At 42.0% G+C, this 23,439-nt stretch overlaps 3 protein-coding genes across 3 annotated transcripts; 1 reads left to right on the top strand and 2 right to left on the bottom strand.

Moving 5' to 3' along the window:
• The first annotated feature begins 428 nt into the window (after positions 1 to 428).
• Positions 429 to 15,135, top strand: LOC306940835 (uncharacterized protein). Its single transcript, XM_079526056.1, has 7 exons — positions 429 to 739; positions 1,604 to 1,766; positions 5,443 to 5,535; positions 6,131 to 6,222; positions 7,580 to 7,740; positions 10,639 to 10,755; positions 12,597 to 15,135. The coding sequence occupies exons 2-7, from the start codon at positions 1,642 to 1,644 to the stop codon at positions 12,720 to 12,722; spliced, it is 714 nt and encodes a 237-aa protein (XP_079382182.1). The 5' UTR covers positions 429 to 739; positions 1,604 to 1,641; the 3' UTR covers positions 12,723 to 15,135.
• Positions 15,136 to 16,337: 1,202 nt separating this feature from the next.
• LOC306940821 (interleukin-1 receptor-associated kinase 1-binding protein 1 homolog) lies at positions 16,338 to 19,036 on the bottom strand. Its single transcript, XM_079526037.1, has 4 exons — positions 18,431 to 19,036; positions 17,721 to 17,823; positions 17,473 to 17,603; positions 16,338 to 17,179 (listed from the first exon to the last, which is right to left on the bottom strand). Exons 1-4 carry the CDS (start codon positions 18,991 to 18,993, stop codon positions 16,936 to 16,938), a joined length of 1,041 nt encoding a protein of 346 aa, XP_079382163.1. The 5' UTR covers positions 18,994 to 19,036; the 3' UTR covers positions 16,338 to 16,935.
• A 1,525-nt stretch (positions 19,037 to 20,561) lies between these two features.
• On the bottom strand, positions 20,562 to 22,432 carry irak1bp1 (interleukin-1 receptor-associated kinase 1 binding protein 1). The gene is made up of 4 exons (XM_079526032.1): positions 22,089 to 22,432; positions 21,524 to 21,605; positions 21,178 to 21,308; positions 20,562 to 20,917 (listed from the first exon to the last, which is right to left on the bottom strand). The coding sequence occupies exons 1-4, from the start codon at positions 22,412 to 22,414 to the stop codon at positions 20,647 to 20,649; spliced, it is 810 nt and encodes a 269-aa protein (XP_079382158.1). The 5' UTR covers positions 22,415 to 22,432; the 3' UTR covers positions 20,562 to 20,646.
• Positions 22,433 to 23,439: the final 1,007 nt, after the last annotated feature.

Genomic DNA, 23,439 nt, shown 5'->3' with positions numbered 1-23,439 from the left:
AGGGGGATCTGTAATCTGTTTTATGTAAACAGACTGAAGAGGGTGTCTTTGTTAGTTTGGATACTTTTATATATATTATATAAATATATTAAAAAAAGAGTTAATGCAAAAAAATAAGCATAAAGTTAGAATGTATGTGTGTAGGGGGAGTACTGCTGTCCTGTTAGTTCATACTCATATTTTAAGTAATAAACAGTTGTGTTTCCATATCTGTTTTTCTCCAGATAGTTATTTTTTTGTTTTGGAATACAGTAAACTAAATAATAATAATAATAATAATATGTCAACTGAACCTTGAAGGGTCAAAAATGCGTTTTAATGGACTAGGTCGCCATCTTGTGGTTGCAAAACGCCACTACGTTCCCCAGAGGCGACATCCGTGAACGGCACCACCATGCGGTTCGTTCCTGTTCCTGACGTGGCGACGTGCGACAGGTCCGGTGCTTTCTCTCGTGTGCTGCGACGATTGGACGGACAAGATTGTTTGGCAATTTTAATATAGGATGTAAATACACCAGGTGCCAGTGTGGCATGAGTGCGCGTTTTTATGTAAATAATACACATGTATCCAACCAACCAACCCCAAACTGAAACCGCGTCACTTGTCACTGCTCTCTCCGGCGTCCTGCACACACAGGTGCTGCACAACAGCAGCTCCTCACAGTCAGTCAGGCACAATGCGCAGCAGATAGTTGACCGAAAGTTCTTCTTATTCATAGTTTGATAATCTGACTCCAAGGTAAGGATAACATAATTATAAGTAAATCACGGGTTGTTGGGTAGAGAAGAGATAGGCTACTGACTGACTGACTGACATACTACAACTCATGTCGCATGTTATGTATGTACGGTAGTTTTCAAATCCAATGAATGGTGCACTTTAGATAAGGTTTTTCATTTGAAGCACATAGCAACAAAGTGAAATTATAGTTAACGCTGTTTTCCAAACAGGCGTGTTTATCATACCACACGTCAACAATGGTAGGATTGATTAGCCCACAGTGTGGTTCTAAAACTTCTAATTTAACTAACTTCAGGCTTGCTTGCTTTACTAGCATTAGAAAATGATGAGTCCAGTATTCAATTTCAGTCATTAAAACGCAATAAGTAGGCCTACATAAATGTATTTGAATTGACTGAAGCAATGTAAGACCCATCTTTAATAATAGCCCTTCATTATTTAAGTGACCCCCAGACCAGACCCCCCCCAAGCTGGGGGAGGACCCCCAGACCTGAGTGTCTGAATGTCTTTACCAGTCACACCATGCTGCCTTGTCAGCCCTGTTGTCCAAAATAAAATAAAAAAGATTACAAATGTATTTCGGCCAGTTCTGATGTTACAAATCAAAATGTTTCCAAAACAAATGATGTCAGACAACAGATCTGACAAAACTAGCATTATGTGACTTGTCAGACATTCAGACACTCCTCATCTGGCGGTCCTCCCCCAGAAACTTTCTGGGGAATTTTGGGACATAGATAGCAAATCCAGGAGAAATCATGCCCTGAGTGACCCTGCAGGCCTGGACCCCACTTTGAGTGTCCCTTCCACTGAGTGAGCCATGCTCGTTTACTTTAAATTGGTTCCGTCATTGTTTCCCAGGTGACAGGCAGACAGAGGCAGAGGAGCCAGGAGAAGTGATGCCTCAGCTCACGGCCACCACGGTGCTCCAGGTGCTGCTGCTCCTGTCGGCGGTTCCTGCTCAGTACTTAATCTCCAAGTGGACCGGACCCACCACGGCCGAGCGATACCACGCCACCACACGGTACGGTAGTATACCCCCCCCCCCCCCCCCCCACCCGGTAGCCTATTACCAGTGGTCCTAGAGGGGGTTCCAGGTTGTCCCCAGCTAAATGATGGAGAGTTGGTTACCAAATGGACCCTTATTAGATATTTAACCTTTATATATCTTTAACTCTTGAGAGCTTAAAATGAAACCAAATGGATCCTTATGGGTCCATTTGGTTTCGTGCGCGCGTGCGTGCGCGTCTCTGTGCGTGCGTGTGTCTCCGTGCGTGCGTGCGTGTGTGTGACGCGGCTTGGCCTGTTGTAGCGCCACCATGAGGCTGATTTGAAAACTGTCAAGTGGCATTTCTTCCAAAGCCTAGTGGGAATATGCATGCAGTTTCACCAGAATCGAACGCTGCGTTGAGTAGTTGTGGCGATTTGTACAAAACGGGTACAAAGCGGGCTACTCCTGAAAAGTTTAGAAGCCAATTGTAGCCAATGAGGGTGGATTATGAGAAATCAAACAAACCTGTCTTGATCACATGACTATGGAGAGCATGTGTACCGATTTGCGTGAAATTTGGATAAAATCTGAAGGAGTAATATTAGAAAATGTGTTTTACATATGTCGGCTTCCTGGTGGCGCTATAAAGAGCAGATGTGAAAAATTCCAGGCAATCTAGGGAGTTGGCATACAAAGTTATCCACAGATCAGTGCAGTTAGAGGTAAAAACACTTTTCGGCCAGTTATAGCGCCACCATGAGGCTGAGTTGAAAATGTTCATGTGGCATTTCTTCCTCGGCCTAGTGGGAATGTGCGTGCACAATTTCACGAAATCACACGATGTGTTCATGATTTGCAGCATTTTGTTTGAAACCGAGCACTCCTGCGAACTTTGGAAGCCAATCTTAGCCAATCAGGATGGAGTCTGAGAAATCTGAAAGACCCGTTTCGTTGAATGGCTCTAGAGAGACTGTACCAATTTGTGTAATGTTTGGACAAAATCTGTAGGTGTACTGTCCAAATACTTGTTTTGCACAAAGCGGCCTCCTGGTGGCGCTATAACAGGCCGTTCTGGAAATTTTGGGGCAGAGGTTCATCGTTGGCATCCAGGGAGTGTGTGTGCAAAATTTGGCATCGACCGGGTTAACGGTGCCAGAGATTAGCTGTTCACAGACGGAAGGACGGACACACACACGGACACACGGACACATGGATGGATGGACGGACGGAGTGCAAAACATACTCTCTCCCCATGCCTTCGGCCTGGTGGAGACAATAATGGGCCTTGATATGAAAAGGGTTGAAAACCACTGCTTTATATCCATATCATAATCCTAACCAATGCAATGTATTGTGTAAACACACACACTCGGTAACCTTATTGTTTTCAACATAATTTGGTGTCCCCATTTTGGTCATGTCGGGTGAACATCTTATTTTTGTCTCCACCAGGCCGAAGGCATGGGGAGAGAGTATGTTTTGCACTCCGTCCGTGTGTGTGTGTGTCCTTCCGTCCGTCCGTCCGTCCGTCCGTTATCAGCTAATCTCCGGTACCGTTGGCCCGATCCATGCCAAACTGTGCACACACACTCCATGGATGCCAACGATGAACCTCTGCCCCAAATATTCCTCAACGGCCTGTTATAGCGCCACCAAGAGGCCGATTTAGGCAAAACACATTTCTGTAGATTACCCGTACACATTTTATCCATACATCACACAATTCGGTATACACTATCTACATAGTCATGTGATCAACACGGATTTGCACCATTTCCCATCTTCCATCCTGATTGGCTAATATTGGCTTCCAAAGCTCACATGTTCCGTTTCGAACAAAATGCCACAAATCACAAAAACAGTGTGCAATTTCCGTGAAATTATAAACGCACATTTCCACTAGGCCGAGGACGACATGCCACTCATTATTTTCCAAATCAGCCTCATGGTGGCGCTATAACAGGCCAATTCCTGTTTTTAGCTATAACTGCATCAATCTGTATACAACTTATGTATGCGCACTCCCTAGAGGCCATGGAAAAACATTTTCCCTGCATCCCTCCATATATGCCGGTTATAGCGCCAACATGAGGCCGATTTCTGCTAAACACATTGCTTATGTTAGTCGCACAGATTTCATCCAAATCTCACGCAAATCGGTACACACGATCTCTGTAGTCATGTGATCAAGACGAGTCTGTTGGATTTCTCAGATTCTACACTGATTGGCTAACATTGCCTTCCAAAGTTTTCAGGAGTGGCCTGTTTCGTTCAAAATGCTGCACATGTCCTGCTCATTATTCTATCCTCAGAGATTCTATGAGTGATCTGGCTCTGCATTTCCTCAACAAAATTAAGAAAATTGTTGCAAAAAACAAACAAACATGTTTATATATTACTCCTAAACATTTTGCCAAACATCACACACACTCCTATCCTCCTGGTGGAGACCTGTGCCCAGAAGGGGACTTTTTCTAGTTTTCAAAATGTTTTCATTTGATTTGGATTTGTCCCTTTTTTTTTATTGGCATGTATTGTACTCAATGTACTGTACACACTGAACCTTGACAGACAGAGATGCCTGTTAATAAGGATAACTATAGTCATTGTTGATTACTTTATATCCTACTCATTAATCAGTCTTATATTCACTGTTGATAGTAGTGTAGACCAAATACCCGGCTGACGGCCGTCTCAGTCTCTATTGATACTAGTACATAATTGATTGTACATACTGTATATTCTTTCATGGTGGTAGACGTAAGTAGGTCGGATAGGCTTATTGTCGGTATCGGCCGAGATGTACATTCATGCATATAGCATATTCACTGATTTATACATTTATATTAAAGGTTAAAGTCCTACTATTTGTCACATTGCTGTATGCGAGATTTGTTCTCTGCATTTCAACCATCTCTTGGAGTGGTGAGCCACAGCCGTGCCGCGCTCGGGAATCATTTGTAGTTGATCTAACCCCCAATCCAACCCTTGATGCTGAGTGCCAAGCAGGGAGGCATTGGGTCCCCCACTGGGTACCCTCATAGTGGTGGGTGTGTTTTTCTGGTACCACTGAAAAATCTGCCATTTTCATGAATCACCAGGATCCCGGATGGCTTGATTCTAGGCTTAAACTAATTGATATAAATATTTTTCTAAATCTCTATGGGGAAAAAAGAATGGCAAATTTTTCAGTGGTGCCAGAAAAACACGGCCACTGCTATGCCCTATAGCGTCTTTATCTTAAGCGCTTTGTAATGTGCATTACATTCACCCATACACACACATCACATACTGATGGCAGAGGACACCATGCAAGCAAGGCACCACCAACCTGCTCATTGGGAGCTGCAGTTAGGGGTTCAGATTCCCAGTCTAGTGTCAGACTGTTTATTTATCTAGCTATCAAGGGGTGGACGATTATTTAAATCTGACTTTTAGCTTTTTCTTTCTCGCACTGCCCTCATAGTTCACTTTTGCTCGCCACCATCGTATAACAAAGTATAATACGGGGCATCAATTTAGACTTATCTAATTTAGATCATCGATACATTTTTATTCAATTAACCTTCATGCGCAAGATTAGTGTCGTTCAGTTAGTTGCCCAGCCCTACTATCCTGTCTTTAACACACTTACTGCGGCTGCCCCAACACCAGAATTTACCCACAGCAATCAATATACAGTATCTTATCTAAGTATTATGTTTTTCAGGTTGCTGAGGATTTGGAAGGACTGGAGGTCATTTGTAGAGAGTTCCACTTTAGAATGGAACGAGTGGATCTCACAGCAGATGTCTAACATCAAGTGAGTGAACATGTGTTCAGTGAATTAGTAGCATGGATCGAGTCCGATATATCTTGTTGCTTATTTTGTGTATAGGGGCTGATATATTCTTTAACTGCGTCATGCATTGAAATACGCACTTAAATAGAATATCTATGAAGAAATGTGAAGTACGAATGCCAAAATGTTCTCTGCTTCAATACAAGTAAATATTTAAGCTACAACATGATTTGTATGCCTGAGATTCTGTGGCACGACAATCATTTATTTGGTATTCCTTTTTGGAATATTTAAGACAAAATGGTATTGGTAGAGCATGACACTACACTGGTGGAAATCTCATATGTCCAACTCCAAAGCTGTTACTTTTCAGGATTCAAATTGAAAAATAGCAAAAGTAGTCTACAAGCTCAAAGCACGTAGCTTCACGCCATGTTTAAAGCTTGTGGATTTGCTACTTTTGATGCTTTCGTGTGACACTATAGTATGATCAAGTAGGACATTAATTTACAAAAAAAACCCACAAAGTTAAAACATGGAGATAAGAGGTTTCTGCCTGACAGTAATGATATACTGTATTATACAAACAGTGTGACAATTTATTTTCTCTCTATAGGTCGCTGGTTGGTTTTGCAGAGGAGGACGTGGCATCCGAGTCTGTTGCAGTAGAGGTCATGCTTTATGACAACGCTCAGGGATACTTTGGAGGTTTGTGTCTACATACTGACATGAATATATATTCATAAAGAAGCTAAGAATAGTGTTATAAAACCTGTTTGCCATTCCAGTATCTTATACTTACAGCTGCAGTAAGTGATTATTCTGTTGTGTTTTTGTTTTGTTTTGTTGAAAGTGTTTATACTGTATAGCTCTATATTCTGACAGCAATTATTGCTATAGAACAGGGATCAGCAAGTAAGTTTGGTCTTGGCCCAATGTTTTTCTAAGTCATTAGGGATTAGGGAACAACATTAATGACTGATTTAGGACCTGCAAAATGCAACACGGACCATGCAAACCACATAACTATATTGATATAAAAGTGATCACATAAAAATGTGTGTATTGATAGAAATGTGCAGGTGTTACAGGTGCATACAGAAATGCGTGTGTAATGTGTAATAATTGTATGCAGGCCCCATCCTTGAATGTGACACTTTGTTATTTTGTTCATATTTTTTTTAGAAAGAACATTTTATCTGGAGTCGTACTCATTTTCAAACAAGAGCTCTTTCTTTCAAGGTCTCTTCTTAGAACAGACTTCAACAGAGAGACACAATCTATTCTTTAAGGCATGTGAAACACAGTTTGTTTGTTTCTTAACATGAGACATTTTTCATCCAATAGTCTAAGGAGGAAAGCTGACAGTCAAACATAACATTCAAAGAATGAAAATACTATGCCGATCATCATCCTACCCAATGTTATCAATGCAAAGCCATTACTGTTCATGTCCTACTTACCATTATGGGACATTATTGTCAAATTAAATTCAAATTGTTTTACAATGTCCTTTTTTGCCGGGCCTACTAGACTAACAGTGGTCTGCCTGTCCTGCTCTTTAGTAAACAACAGAAAACACATTTCCAGGTCAGGATACCAATTTGATCCAATCAGGAGAGAGAACTCATACAGGACACAGGATGAACGAGTGAAATTGGCAGTGACGACACAAAGAAGTGATCAGACAAAATTGGATCTGGAAGACTAAAATTGATATGATATGACTGATAAATGGACACTTCCTGAATAGCTGAAAATTACAACCTACCTGAAAATGTATCTTCTGTTTATTAAAGAGATGGGGAGACTGTTGTTCTCTATAGTATAGCAATGATTACTATCAGAATATAGAGCTTTAACAACAAATCTTATACCCAACCTTTTCAAAAATAGCTAAAAAAAGCTATCAACGCATCACAATGAATGCGGTGCATTGTGAGCTTGTGACAATTTGTGCTGTCGTACAATGAAGTATACATTTGACTAGTGCATTTGTGGTATACGTAATAATTTATTAGACCCCCGCAGCTCTCCTGACTTGTTTTCACATTTTGTCCCCCAGCCTCCAAAGAGGTGCGCAGCCCCCGTCCCCCGTTTGTGTTCCTGCGGGTGGGGGATGTGGTGCTGGAGAGGAGGCGTAGCCTGGTTGGGGTGGTGGTGAGCTGGGACCCCGAGCTCCGAGCACCTCCAGGGTGGATCGACAAAGCCCATTCTGACTCTGAGGTTAGTAGTTAAAAAGTTGTACCTGCCACTGTTGTTGTCCATATTCATGGTGTAAGTGGCCTGTCAAAGCCAGTGTATACTGTACAGTATCATTTTTTAAAACATGGGTTTGTCAATATGAAAGTTTTGGTTTTGACAAATTCAATTTATGGAAGTTCTAGCTGACGCTACCACATTCTAAACACTCCATAATGATGCCAAAGACGGTGTGTCGCAGCTACTACAAATTCAGGTGCACTTAAGTGGATTTATTAACCACATGAAAACTAGCGTCCCCATTCTGGGCATGTCATAAGTGAACATTGGGCAAGCATAGCCGATTATAGAAGCTCACACCGCTTCACAACACCTGTTTGTGGGCTTGTAGACCAGATATCTTCGGCAAATAGGTTTGGTGTAGAGGGGAAACGAGGCCCTGGGGGTCCCTGGTCAACAACGTACAGTATAGTGGGTAATAAATACAGAATACAAGGCTTACAAGGCTTATGGAATGATGAGGCAGGCGACGTTAAAAACCAGGAAGACATGTAATAAATCCAAATAAGTTGTAGGCAGGAATCCAAAGTTCAAACAGGCAGGTGAGCCTGGTGAGGCAGGCAGAACAGGTTCTGGAGATGGTGCTGAGGTAAGCAGAAACGTCAAATATAGCGGCTGAGGCAAGATTCACATAACCAGAAACACAGAGAGTAGACTGTCAAGACATGAAACACAAAGTAACATTGACACTCAGGGAACTGTCGGGAATAGAAGCAGAGAGCTGGTGGAACTGGTGGTGGTGAATGATTCATGAGAGAGTTGTGTCATTACCTTTCAATGCAATAAACCCAGCGTTTTTTCCCCTGATCATGGAGAAAGAATAAAAAAACGGCAGGTTACAACACTTTTTGTTGTTTTTCTTCTTTGTAATTATTTGTTTTGTCCCAAATATTGTTTGTGTTGTCATGAGTTGTCACGACTCGAGTTGGCTTTGTCCGCGGTGTAACCGTCTTTAAATAAATACTTTAAGAAATGTCTATGGGAAAAATGCATTGGGTTTCATTTCCTGGTCCATGGTAGGGGGCGGGACTGCGACGCTCTATAGTTACTGTAGCAGTAAACACTAGCGCATGTGGCCTATGGGACACATAGCTCCGCAAGGCTTTGACAGGAGTCTCTCTTTATAATGCTCTGGCTAGATTAGGGAATGAGGTGCACAGCACACGTGTACACATGGGAGCCAACGGTGTTTGTGCACCTGCCTTCATTGGAGCAGTTGACCTAGTTCCTGTTTGTGTGTTAGGGGGTTTACATTAGGGAAAACCTACTTGATGCAGTATAGAGGAGATGGGTCATTCCTAACCTCGCCAACCGTATGAAACAATTTACACTTCAGTCGTCACGCCAGGTCTCCTAAATGGAGTGGACGCCACCCTATGTCACTAGTCACTACAGTTTGGCCCAATGTCCACCTTTAGGGCCCAGTCACACATGGTGCTTCAGACGCAGTAGCTTCCCCGTTCACTTCCATTATATGGGAGAAAAGCTGTTTGAAGCATGGGGTTCAACATTGGTGTACCTTAACCAGTAGCCAACCAATAAGACTGAACCACCATCCATTGATCCAGCCATTTCACTTAGTAGTTTTCTTTCAGTGAGCCAGCACACCAATGTGAGTCAAACCAACTACACACCGGCACTCCTCTTGGCACTGCCCACGCCTGAAGATTTGGCTTGTGCTGGCTATGACTCGTAATATGAAGCCCATGTGACTTGGCCCTTATGGACTTGGGCACGTTCATGTGAAGCCCAAAAGGATTTAGGGCTGTCCCACTGTTAAATTGCCAAATGCACGAGGGCTTGAGCAGATCTCTCTGTGCACCATTTCCGGAATATAAATACAAATTAAGAAAAGAACACCTTTTTGAATATGAATATCATACAAACCCTAAACTAAACACAAATTAAAATGAACATAATAAGTGAGTCGGACTGTCTCGGTTTCATACCGTCTCGGATTATAAAGTCTGCACAGCTTCTTGTGAAGCATGTACACAAGAACAGAGAACGCATCTTTATAGTTTGAGATCATGTGATGACCCACTGCAACTCGTTGTTCTGATCTGTTCTGGTCCAAATAAACAACAAATATAATGCAATAAAGAATATTGGTGACTCTAGGACTGAGGAGAAGAGTGGAAGCAAGTGTGTAGTTGGGAGGGACAGTCAGTCCGAGGGCATCTGGTGGCTTAGTTGAGAATAGCAAGTTAAAAGTATGGGAAATGTGTCTGAAGAGGCGAGACAGACTGGTTCAGTATGCCTGGTTTTCCTGATGGGTGGTGATCCACCTGAACTGAAGCTGCACCCACAGCTGTTGTTGTATGATAAAGGGGGAGGGGTTAGGAGAGGGGATGATATTGTGATGTCACTATATATGTTTTTTGCCCTCCTATATACAGGTTTAATGTTTTTTTTTTTTTATGTTTGTTTTAAAAACGCCATTGACAATGAAGAGAAATGAATGTTTGTTTTGTCCCTAACACAAACATTAAATCCCATTAACAATAAAGAGAATTTAATGTTTGTTTTGACACTGTTTGTTTTACAACATCAGTACATCAACTAATCATAGCAACATGAGTTAGACTTTAATATATTAGCGCCCCTCACTTCACACAGGTGTGATTTGTATTGGCACGTTTGACTGTCACGGTTTCAGCATCCAGGAAGAAACCCTAAATACAAAGTGAAGACATCATTACACATAACAACTAATGAAGTCTAATGAAGTACTGTCAACTCATAAACACGTGGAAAAACTGGAAAAAATACAATAATCACGGCACTCAATTCTTAAGTCATATTAATGGATGCGGACAAACGAGGCACTTCCCTGATGTGTGTGTGTGTTTGTTTGTACAGGAGAGCAACGCAGCGAACACGCCTCACTACAAGGTTCTGTTCACCGGTTCCGGGTCGTCCTCTGTACTTGTGGCCTACCTCCCCCAAACACAACTGCAGCGGATCACTGGGATGAAGGTCAGTACGGTACTGTTGACCTGAACCAGGCCAATGCAATGGGAGAAGGCTTAATAAGCAATTTAATCTTCTACTATAATTCTAGAGTGTGCCCTCTATTTAGGTATTTGTTCTAATGTTTCCAATGTTCTAGTTTTGCAAACTTTTTACTCTTGATCAGAAGATGTATGCCTAACATAACGCTTACCATAACTCTTAAGGGCTTTAAAGCGATGTGAAATATTTGCTGGTGTAATTTTGCATTAAAACTATTCAGGTTGAAACATATGCATATGTATTTTCGGGTGAACTAATCACACAAAAAAATAGACCTGCATGGATTAAATGTCTCAGTCACCATGACTGAGTTCAATCATTGTTAAACTAGCAATAGAATAATACGTGTTCAGAAGCATCTTCCATAAAATGAATTAACTAATTAACTCGGATATTTCGTGAAGTATTACATCGGCAAGCCTCTATGTGCAATTTGGTCAACTGGTTGATTGTATACGGCAAGAACATACAGTGGTAGGTTAAGAATGATAAGACCTACAACTAGATAAAGTGCCCCTCGGGGCACAGGTCTCCACCAGGGCAGGTCAGGTTGTGGCCTCCTGGTGGCGCTATAATAGGCCAATATGAAAAGGGTGCCATTTCTTCTTACGCCTTGGATGCCAATTGTATGATTTGAGGCATGTTGTTCCAAAAATGTGTTTTGCTAAAATCCACCTCTTGGTGGCGCTATAACAGGGCAATGTGAAAAAGGTGGGATATATTCCTCAGCCTAGTAGGAAAGTCTGTGAAAGATTTCACGTAAATTGCAAGCTGCGTTCATGATTTGAGGCTTTTTGTTCAAAAAATCCTGCAATCCTGCAAACTTTGAAAGCCAATGTTAGCCAATTAGGATGGAATATGAAATATCGGAAAGATCCGTCTTGAACACATCACTATAGAGATACTGTGTAACGATTTGAGGGATTCTTGGACAGAATCTGGAGGAGTAATATCCAAAAAATGTTTTTTACAAAAGTCGGCCTCCTGGTGGCGCTATAACAGGCCTTTCTGGAAAGTTTGGGGCAGAGGTTCATCGTTGGCATCCAGGGAGTGTGTGTGCAAAATTTGGCATTGACTGGGTTTACGGTGCCGGAGATTAGCTGTACACAGGACGGACACACACACACGGACTGAGTGCAAAACATACTCTCTCCTCATGCCTTCGGCCTGGTGGAGACAATACGTTTTCATATTGTGCTAATTGTTTAGGAAACACAGCGCTAGTGTGGTGGGCTCCTTTCACGCTGCTGCTTTTTAACGACTCAAGAATCAACTTTATTGTCACATCACAGGTTTACAAGTGTAAAACAGTGGGTGAAATTTGTTTTGTTTTTGTGCACGCTCTTTGCAGAAGTCTGTGATTTCCATAAATCACGGAAACCTTTTCAGTTGGTTTAAGATTTGTTTTTGTTTAATCCTTTATTGCTTTAAGGATGTGTAAGGGCCTTTATCCTAACTTCTAAACAACTGTACATATACCTAAATCTAACACTCTAACGAAATCTAACGAAACTGCAGAAAAATCTAATTGGAAATACCAACAGCAATTTTGTTGTCCCCAATTAAACATGCATAACAACGCATTGTGTGCTTGTCGATCTGCTATTTCGTATTTCGTTTAAATGTTTTATAAGTCTTTTAAATAATTTGAAAATGTTGACGATGTATCGAGCTAGACTAGGGGTGGCAGGTTCATACTAGTGGTTAAAGTTAAAATGTTGACCTATATAACGATGTACCAAGCTAGACTAGGGGTGGCAGGTTCATACTAGTGGTTAAAGTGGTCCTATGTTGGATATTTCCAGCCAGACATTCCCATGCTGGAGGAGTATTTCACACACTTTGATGGAGAGCGCTTTGTCATGCAGCCCTGGCTCCGTGAGATCTACCCAGAGGATGAGGAGGAGGAGGATGATGACTGGGTCCGCTGAGTGTGCGCATGTGCGTGTGTGTGTGTGTGTGTGTGTGCGCGCATATGAACGAGTTCGGTACATTTATATGATTATACAGTATCATGTGTGGATGTAGTTAAATATTGTCGTTGGTGGGCAGAAACTACTTTTTTCACTACTTTTATGCAACACTGTCAGACGTAGGTTATTACTTTACAAAATACATAAAAAGTTAAAATATGGAGATACAAAGTTTCTGCCCGACATAATATGTGTACCTGTTCATGTGAACAGAAACAATATGCAAAGCCACCAAAGTAGATGGTGTGTGTGTGTGTGTGTGTGTGTGTGTGTGTGTGTGTGTGTGTGTGTGTGTGTGTGTGTGTGTGTGTGTGTGTGTGTGTGTGTGTGTGTGTGTGTGTGTGTGTGTGTGTGTGTGTGTGTGTGTGTGTGTGTGTGTGTGTGTGTGTGTGTGTGTGTGTGTGTGTGTGTGTGTGTGTGTGTGTGTGTGTGTGTGTGTGTGTGTGTGTGTGTGTGTGTGCGCACACGTACCTTAGTCATGCAAACTCATACGCCTGTATGTCAAAACATGCAGATCAGAGTGCAATAGGAGGCTCAAATCTTGTGCCTTTTGGAGACACCTACATATACGTGTATAAAGATACATTTATATAATATGTTATCATATACAGACTGGTGACAAATGAAAGGGAAAACAAAACGCACCATGAAGCGTATTAGTAAGGTGTTGGGTGACCAAAAGCCACCACAATGCTTTCAGTGTGCCATGGCATAGATTTTAGTCTCTAGAACTCAACTCGAAGGAATGGAACACATTCTACTAACCATTAGATTCCATCATTACTAACCATTAGAGATTCCATCATTACTAACCATTAGAGATTCCATCATTTGAGTGGGATAGGGTTTGGATGATGGTGGTGGGGAGTTCTAACACGTCGGTCCAACAACTCCCATTAGGTTGAGATTTGGTGACTGCAAAGGTGATAAGATGAATCGCATCATTTTCATACTCTTCAAGCCATGCCCCCTCGTCATACCCTATGGATGGGGGCATTGCCATCCTGTAGGAGATCTGATCAAATGCTAAATGGCACCTTTACCCAAAGCGCATTACAATGTGCATTCCATTGAGGTATACCTACAGTACTAACCTGATCATCTGGAGCAGTTGGGGGTTCGGTCTTGCTGAAGTACAGTATACACTTCGACACTAATCCAGGGGAAGCCGGGGATCAAACTGGCATCCCAAGCAGTGCTGCTCTACTTCTTGAGCCGCTTCTGCCACTGCCTGCCGATATACAGTATAATTCATCTTCTGATTACCTTTTTTTCGAACATAAAGAAATGTTACCATTCCCATTAGGAACTAAATGGTTCTTTGTGGGATAAAGATGATCACTCAGAATAACTTTATTGATTTGCAGTGACCACTTTGCAGTGACCACTCCATGCCAGCCAAATGCCCCCAACACAGCCAGTTGAGTGCCATGTTTGCCCCAATAACGAACCCTCTTTCATAGTCACTTTGATCTTTCCTCTTGCCATCTTGATCCAAAATACATGCCACAGACCATAGCATAGGAAGGATGTACATTGTGTAATTGTATCATGCAGTACACCTGTATAGAGGAATTCCTTTGGTTTATACACTCATTTATTTAGGGTTTTGTCTAGATCTCAGAGATAATGTTTTGGATGCTGGGATGCTATTTTAATTGATATTGTTTATTTTGATTTGCACACCCCTTTTTTATTATTTTTTGCATTATTTAAAGTCATACTGTGTAACTTCAATTCAGCTTTAAATTAAGTCATTTTTGAATAATCTTTCCCCGTTATAATATATATATTTCACATTCCACATAAATGTTTTTTAAAACTTCTCTAAACACTAAGCACAAATGTTATTAAGAAATGATATGGCACCGGAAATGTATTCATGTATTTTAGTTTGCTAAATATAATTTATGGCAACTTGTTCCGTTCCAGAATATCCTCCAGGCGCTACGACCCTGCTAAATTCCTTTTCCCTATTCCATACATGTAATGACAATAGAGCTACGGGAGAAATCATCAAAAAGACCACTAAAATAAATGTTACACAGTATGACTTTGAGCTCATGCCGCACTATTGCTACTGCTACTGCTAAATGGAACTGGCAATGTTGCATTTAAATAATTTACTACGCTCTTCATGCTCAACCAGAGACGCAAACAATTGAGAACGATTTTTTTTTAAACCCCTCACTAGTCCTCACTGAAATAGGTTTTCTCTGTGTGCCTGGGATATGAGAATTGGAGTCCATTGGAGTAATTATGTTGTACGTCTGTTAAGTTTCATTACCATGAGTATGAGTGCTTAAATGTAGTGTTTATATTGTGAACATATTGTACATTTGAAGGAGTTATTAAAAATATTTTAATAAGATTCATTCCATTGTTTTTGTAAAGTGTATGTATCGGCTTTAGGTGGCGATATGGTTATGCTGGAATTGACGTTCTATTGACATTACCGCTGAAGATTTTCCAAACCATTGTTGCTTGGTTTTGGTCATTGGATTCCATTAATTTCAGCATGGCAGTGCTGCTGCTGCTAGGGGTAAACCTTAAATAAACAAATAATCCTAAATGGATAAAAAGTGAGTGCTGGTATTCCTTTCTATAGACTCTTCCTGCCATATGGGCCTCATGGCTCGGCAAGGCTTACTGTCAAATAGCAACAGTCTTCAGTTAATACAATATGTGAAGTTGTTCACAAAAGGTTCACCAACTTTGCTACTACAGGGAAAACATGCACATGAGATACTTTTTTTTTTTTTTACCGTTTTCTCTTTTTGCACTATATTCTATCCCTTTGTTTGTTGTTGTATATGCTGCTGCATTGTCTGACAATAGTTTTACTGTACCTGACACAAGATGTACAACCTTGATGTTAACCAGCATCAGTTTGCTGCTGGGAGAAAATTATAGCAACTTAAAGATTGAGTTATGAAATAAAATGTAATGTTCATGACATTAACCAAGCTTAGTCCATCCATCCATTTTCAACTGCTTATCCGAGCTCCACCAGAGAGCTCCAGAGCAACATTAGGTACAGGCTTTAGTTTAGACATGCTATTGGACCAACAACCTACCTCAAACCCTAACCTAACACTAACTGCAAGCACGAGAGCAGCGCATGTTCGACTGCATTTCCAACTGTTGTTTCCGCATGGCGGTCCGTTGGTGTCTAATCTGCGTGTGCATCCCGCAACATCCTCCTGGGGCATCCCGAGGCGTTCCAAGGCCAGTGAGTCGATGTAATCCCTCTGACTGCGCCTTGGTCTGCCCCGGGGTCACCTCCTAGTGGGACGTGCATCGAGGACCTCCCTAGGGAGACGCTCAAGAGGCATCCTAACTAGATGCGCGAACCACCTAAGATGGCTCCTTTCCAGGCAAAGGAGTGACTCCACCCGGAGTCTCTCTCGCGTGACTGAACTTCTCACCCTATCTCTGCCAGCCACCCGTCAGAGAACTCATTTCGGCCGCTTGTAATCACGACCTTATTCTTTGGGGTGCATACACTTTTCCGACCAGTCATTGGTCCGACATGTGGAAAACGACCGGATTAAGGTTGGCGATGTGTTAAGGTTGGTGGAACGAAGTTTGCTCGGTAGACTGAGAGCTTTGCCTTCTGGCTCAGCTCTATTTTCATCAACAGTGCGGTACAGCGACTGCAATACCGCCCCTGCCGCTCCGATTCTAGTCAACACAAGTTATTCAAGCATATTTGATAATGTTTAATGATGACAAAATGTAGATATACGCATAATATAAAACGATAATTGGAAAATTGTCTTTGAATTTTGTAGACCATATCGCTGAAACTGAGACCATAACAGTCCGTTCCTTTAAGCATATAGCTCTGAATGTCAACTACATGCAAAGTTTGTTCCAAGTAGTTGAATGTAAGAACGTCATTAGATACAAATGGATCTGTACAAAACACTTAGTCATTCACTGCCAGAATTATTTCGCCCCCTGTTCTCCCCTTGCCAGGTTTTTTCTTTCGTCTTACCTGTTGAAGACCTGCTGCGCTTATTATTTGACCTTGATCAAAACAAAGAGAAACGAAATGTCGTCTAACTCCTCCTTGCCAATGAGTTAAAATACAAAAGGTTTTGGTAAGTGAATGACATTGTGGTGGTAGTGCGTGTGTATGTTTAGAATTTCTCCGCTTGTCTGTCTGTCAGAGGCTGAAGGTTGCAGACACACGGGAGAAGACCGTGACGATGGGTATGTGGGGAATTTGTGTCTGGGGGGTGGCGCCTCCCACATTTCTGTCCCTCTCCTCTTCCTCCTCCTCACTCTTCCACTCCTTGGTCTCCTCCTCTCTGAGCTGTAAAGGGGGACCCAGGCTCTGTTTCAACAGGTGACACACCTTGCTGGCCTTCTGCTGGGCATTCTCAACCGCAGTCACACAGGCACTGGTCCTGGAGTGCAAATGATTGACAGAAAGAGGGGAGGGAAACGTAGACATAAGAGGATAAAATTTATTTTTGAAGCTCAATTGTACTGTTTTTGTGACTGCACTCTGAAGAAGTGTAGCTGAAAGCAATTGCAACTGCACTTACAAGAATTGTAACGGAAAGTGTAGCTGTCAGATGGTAATCATAAAAGTATTTACAAGAATACAAATTCTAAATGTGATGCAGCAGTTTTAAGCATGGGAACCGCTGTTTCATATTTGTCAGGCAGGATTTCTGAAGTGCAAGTGTGTACACACCTCAGTTGACTCAGGCATTCTGCAGAATGGTAAAACTGTGGTTGTCCCACACAGACCATCTTGTCTAGTTTCTCTGACAGAACATTGCAAACTTTCTCCATCTTCTCCTGGTCTGAGAAATTGGCTGTGACCTGTGAGAACCAAGGAATACTAATTATTTAACCCCATCTCTTTCTGTCTCCAACTCTCTCTCTGATACACACACACACACACACACGACAGATGTACAGTTTGTGTAAAATTCCTACCTCTGCATTCATGTGGTAGGAATCCTCTGCATCCATGTGGTAAAGATCATCTCTGTGGAGATGTCGCCTCACTGAGATGTCCTCATCCTTCACATCGTGTTGTCTTTAAATTATAATGGCAAAAGTTATAGCCTACATAAGATTAGTATTTTATATTATATTCTTGGTTTAGCTATGATCCATCTGCTAAATGCCTTTGTAAATATTTAGCCTACATTATGTGGGCATAAACAATTAACATATAACTTGACCGTTATATATTCTACTACGGTATGTAATATGGGAATGGGAGAGTGCAATTTCAGCTTTGATTAGTCTTGTAGCCTATGCTGAAATTTGGTGTAGGCCAACTAATAGCTTACTGCAGGGCTGCCAACACTCCTGGGTCCTGCAGGACTCCTGTATTGTCATTTCTCCTTGATTTCCCCTGGATTTGGTATTATAAATCCCAGAATTCACCAGAACACAGGAACTTTCATATGTACTAAAGTTTCTGGGTGAGGACCCCCATTAGAGGCCCCAGAGTACCCCCCCAGAGCCCAGTGCATTCAATCATACAGAGATGTTTACTTGAATGAACGGTGGGTCTTACATTGCCCCCCTCCTCTCCCCTGGATTCTCACAGTCACAGACAGTCCAATGTTGGCAGCCATGTAGGCTACTGTACTTGTGTACTAGTATAAACTAATAACTACTTTTGAGTTCCTCACCTGAGTGTTTGTAAAATATAATCGATTCGCCGAGAGATGCTGTTCGTGACATCGTCTGCAGATTCCTTGCTGTTGCTCAGTGTAATCCGTACAGATCCGCGGTCTGCTGGACAACTGATCTCCGCTGTTCCAAACACGTGAATCTCCCTGCTGACGGTGGTGGGACTGATCTCAGTGATCTGCTGCGGACCCATTTGCTGTGTGGACACTTCCAAATCCAAATCCTCCACTTTGTTGTTAAAAATCAAATCCCGCTCAGCAGAAGAACTCTGACCACTTTGCGTGATGAACGACTCCACGTTCTTTTTATGTTTATCAGTCTTTAGATGTTTTTTCACGTCGGATTTCCCTGCGTGTTCTATACTAATATCGACCCGACATATTGTGCAAAACGCCTGGTGCTTGTTGCCACTAGGGCTAGCTTCTATAAAGTCGCATGTCTCCATCCATTCCGACTTAAAGCTCGATGCATACTTCCTCTTCTCCTTTGGTCGAGGCATAATATGTCTGTCTTGTCTCCCCACAAGTAAACAACTGGTTGTTGAAAACAGTTGAATCAACATTCAACAATATATGTTCTTCTTCTTCAAATGATGTTCTTCTTCAATTGGGTTTTCTTTTCTGGCTGTGTTGATGGTGTCTGCGCCGTATTAGTGCCCTCCGCAGTTCAGGATGAGTACTTTCCTTCGAGGTGGAAAGTCTGGTGACGCGAGGTTACAGGGAGATTTGTCTCAAAATTATTTACTCATGTGTTGTGTTCCAATTTACAATTTAGGCATTTAGCAGACGCTCTTAATCCAGAGCGACTTACATTAGGCAGGAACAAAAGTATGGGAATACATCACATATATAAAATGCATTTATCAAGAAACATGCGTAAGCTAAGAACGTAACTAGAACATATCTATATAATGACACTATACATATTAACTATACATATATACTATGCTATACATATGTACTATGATGTGCTATGACTACATACAATGCAATTATTGTGCTGTCTACATGACATGCTATAAGTCTGTTTCAAATGCTATCTAAGTCTAAAAAGTGCTATCTAAGGGGGTAGGATAAGTGCTATGGGCCATGATGGAGTCTGAAAAGGTGGGTCTTCAGACTACGGCGGAAGATTGGGAGTGATGCTGCAGTTCTGATTGCAACGGGGAGTGCATTCCACAGTTTTGGACACGGGCCGCGAAACTATGATTTACCCATGATTTACAAATGTATTTTTAAATCTGCAAACACAAACTATTTATTTGACTTTTGTAAATATGAAATTTTAAAATTTCCAAAAAAAGAAAACAAAAACAAAAGTTTTACTTGTGTGTGCATTTATCTGCTTGTGAATTGTTGAATCTGCATTTGTGGGTAGACCAACTCACATATTCAGTTTTGAGACCACTCGCCACTCAGTGAGATTTTCTCACAAATACCTGCAGATCCACACGAATACAAGACAGGTGGGCAGCCTCGGTCACAGGCTTACTCATCTGTGAAGAGAAAGCCCTGGCCACAACCTAGCAGAGGTTGTGACCAGGGCGAGCGGAAGCGTCGGGCCGGAACATCCATCAGATTTCTTTCCCCCGTATACGATATTTTTTCGACCAATCACAACAGCGTTAACGTCATTTCATTGAGCTGACCCCCCCCCCCAAAAAGATACCCTCTACAGCGTGGGCACTTAAGGGTGGAGATAACTGGGCACCTAGAGGTGGGCACTTGGATAACTGGGCACAAAAAACATCTGGGCACTAGGGACATGTGGGCACTTAGGGGTGGAGATAACTAGCCACCTGGATGAGTTGGCACAAGGAACATGTGGGCACTTAGGCGTGGAGATAACTGGTCACCTGGATGAGTTGGCACAAGGGACATGTGGGCACTTAGTGGTGGAGATAACTGGGCGCCACTTGGACAACTGGTAAACCAAAACCATCTTTGCACTAGGGACATGTGGGCACCTGAATAACTGGGCACCTGGACAAGTGTGCTCCTGGTAAGGTGGGCACTAGGGACATGTGGGCAACTGGATTAGTTTTTGTGTAAGCATAGCTCTGAATGTCAACTAAATGCAAAGTTTGTTCCAAGTAGAGTAGACGCATGTAAGAACGTCATTAGATAAAAATGGATCTGTACAATAACGCTTTATTATTAAAATACAAATGGTTTTCGTAAGTAAATTACATTTTGGTGGGAGTGCGTGTGAATGTTTAGGATTTCTCCGCTCGTCTGTCTCTTTGTCGGAGGCTGAAGGTTGCAGACACACGGGAGAAGACGGTGACGGTGGGTCTGCGGGGGGTTCGTGTCTGGGTGGCACCTCCCAGATTTCTGTCCCTCTCTTCTTCTTCCTCCTCACTCTTCCACTCCTTGGTCTCCTCCTCTCTGAGCTGTAAAGGGGGACCCAGGCTCTGTTTCAACAGGTGACACACCTTGCTGGCCTTCTGCTGGGCATTCTCAACCGCAGTCACACAGGCACTGGTCCTGGAAGAGTAAATGATTAACAGAAAGAGGGGAGGGAAATGTAGAGATTAGGCATATACATATACACATTACACACACAAAATATATATACTGTATATGAAGCTCAATTTTACTGTTTTTGTGACCACTCAATTATAGCTGTCAGATAATTGTAAGTCTTTACAAAAACAACGGCAATTGTAAATGTGATGCAGGAGTTGTAAGTGTGGTAACACGATGGTAATCTGTAATCTTTTTTGAAAGTGCAAAAGTGTACACACCTCAGTTGACTCAGGCACTCTGCAGAATGGTAGAACTGTGGTTGTCCCACACAGACACTCTTGTCCAGTTTCTCTAATAGAACATTGCACACTTTCTCCATCTTCTCCTGGTCCGAGAAACTGGCTGTGGCCTGTGAGAACCAAGAAAATGCAACAAAGATTGGAACTACTTTACTTTTGCAAAATAACCTTTACTTTACTTTTGTAACCGTGTCTTTTTAAATAACCTTTACTTTACTTTTGTAACCGTGTCTTTTTCCACTCTTAACTGGCCCTCTCTCTCACACACACATGCGCGCACAACACACACACACACACCATGTATCAATTTGTGTAAATCCTCTACCTCTGCATTCATGTGGTAAAGATCATCTTCTCTGTGGAGATTCCGCCTCACCGAGATGTCCTCATCCTTCACATTGTGTTGTCTTAAATTATAATAGTGAAAGTTAGTTATACATGTCATGATAGGTTCTTGGTTTAGCTATAGATTACCATTTCTATGCATGATTTGTTGTAGGTCTATTACCTTGTGTTGTCCAACTTGCAAATAAATGGCTCTGGATTAAGTCTTCTAAATGCCTAAATTGTAAACATTTGGCCTATGTGGATAGTCAGTCATTCTTGGGCATAAACAATTTAACATTGAGGTGCCCACAATGTTCAGCTACCCATAGTACTACCCAATACTCGACCGTTATTGGCTGTACTTTTTGGTATGTAGGCTATAGCCTAATATGGGAGAGTGCAATTTCTACTTTTAGGCTACTAGTCTTGTATAGGCTACTGAAATTCTGTGTAGTAGGCTACTGTCTGGTGCTAAATAGCTTACTGTTATTTAGTAGGCATACTGCTGCAGTGCTGTAGTATAGGCTACTAGCAGCTAATACCTACTTTGGGCCGTTCCTCACCTGAGTGTTTGTAAAATATAATCCATTCGCCGAGTGATGCTGTTCGTGACATCGTCCACAGATTCCTTGCTGTTGCTCAGTGTAATCCGTACAGATCCGCGGTCTGCTGGACAACAGATCTCCGCTGTTCCAGACACATGAATCTCCCGGCTGGCGGTGGGACTGTGCCGCTGAGCCGTTTGCTGTGTGGGCCCTTCCAAATCCACTTCTTTGTTGTTATAAATCATATTCCAGGCAGCAGAAGACGGTACCGCACCGAAGACTCGCGTAGGGCAATCCATTGCTGCTGCGGCCTGCGGCATAATACAACTTTTCGCTGCTGCCATGGTAATAAGACTGTTGCATTGTGGGATATGTAGGCATGTCCATTGAAATGACTAGACAGCATGATTAAATGTCCACCTGCGTTGGTCAGTAGATGGCAGCCAAGATTATATTATTATTCATTTTCTAAAGGGGCATTTTAGGGACGGATCAAACGAGCTATTAGCCTCCTATAGTTATGAATTGTTTTAAAAAATCATTCAACTGCCTATAGGCTGCAGGCAGATATTACAATTTGGCCAAAATATTGACATTGACGTCATATGCTATGACGAGGCTAACGATTTTAGGCTGGGAAGCAACTCAAGGTAGGGCCTACATTTACTTTGTCACAATTCACGGTTCAAGCCGGGTGTTCCCTTTTCTTCTTTCATAGCCACTTATAAAATAGGGTTCAAGTTGTTGAAGTAATTTTGATGAAGGCATTTTGCTGGGGAATGACCCTGGGGATTCCCTGCAGGCGCGTTATTTTTTCACCCGGCCGAACCCCACTTTGAGAACCATTGCTGGTAGCAGTCTGCTCACTTTGCTGCCCTCAGTGAAGAGTAGATTTATAGGTACCAGTAATTCTAATCTTTGGTCTGTAGGTGGCAGACAAAGCATTGTAATGAGTTGATGCTGACGACCACTGAGATCATAGTGTACTGTAAATGACTGAGAATGAGATGAACACAGGCTGTGAACACTGCCTGTCCTGACGCTCAACTGGAGGTTGACTTATGTTAATGTCAAGTCTATAGATTTAAGTCTATCATAGAGCGTCTTCAATGGCTATAGCCATTAGCCATTGAAGATGCTCTAAATAGGCCTACTGATTCTGCAGGCTATAGCCTACAGAGTATGAATTGTGGTAAATAGAACATCCCTTTAATTGTATATTTATATTGTAATTGATTTTATTATATTTCAATAATACAAATAATTAGATATAGGATATGTCTATAGCGCATGCCACATGTTTTCCTTTATTCAAACGGCTCTAGTCTAGTAGGCCTATATTTCCTATCAATTAATTATTTATATTTAC

Source organism: Electrona antarctica, assembly GCF_951216825.1.
Source record: "Electrona antarctica genome assembly, chromosome: 17".
In the NCBI taxonomy this organism is placed as follows: domain Eukaryota; kingdom Metazoa; phylum Chordata; class Actinopteri; order Myctophiformes; family Myctophidae; genus Electrona; species Electrona antarctica.
Note: the sequence above shows the minus strand (reverse complement) of the source record. Positions and strands in the feature narration are given on the sequence as shown.

Coding starts and splice junctions, on each gene's coding strand:
- LOC306940835 (XM_079526056.1), top strand. CDS start 1,642: ATGCCTCAGCTCACGGCCACCACGGTGCTCCAGGTGCTGCTGCTCCTG. Junction 6,223..7,579: donor CGCTCAGGGATACTTTGGAG/GTTTGTGTCTAC, acceptor TTTGTCCCCCAG/CCTCCAAAGAGGTGCGCAGC. Junction 7,741..10,638: donor AAGCCCATTCTGACTCTGAG/GTTAGTAGTTAA, acceptor TTGTTTGTACAG/GAGAGCAACGCAGCGAACAC.
- LOC306940821 (XM_079526037.1), bottom strand. CDS start 18,993: ATGTTGATTCAACTGTTTTCAACAACCAGTTGTTTACTTGTGGGGAGA. Junction 17,824..18,430: donor TATATTTTACAAACACTCAG/GTGAGGAACTCA, acceptor TATAATTTAAAG/ACAACACGATGTGAAGGATG. Junction 17,180..17,472: donor GAATGCCTGAGTCAACTGAG/GTGTGTACACAC, acceptor TTTGCACTCCAG/GACCAGTGCCTGTGTGACTG.
- irak1bp1 (XM_079526032.1), bottom strand. CDS start 22,414: ATGGCAGCAGCGAAAAGTTGTATTATGCCGCAGGCCGCAGCAGCAATG. Junction 21,309..21,523: donor TTTACCACATGAATGCAGAG/GTAGAGGATTTA, acceptor TGGTTCTCACAG/GCCACAGCCAGTTTCTCGGA. Junction 20,918..21,177: donor GAGTGCCTGAGTCAACTGAG/GTGTGTACACTT, acceptor TTACTCTTCCAG/GACCAGTGCCTGTGTGACTG.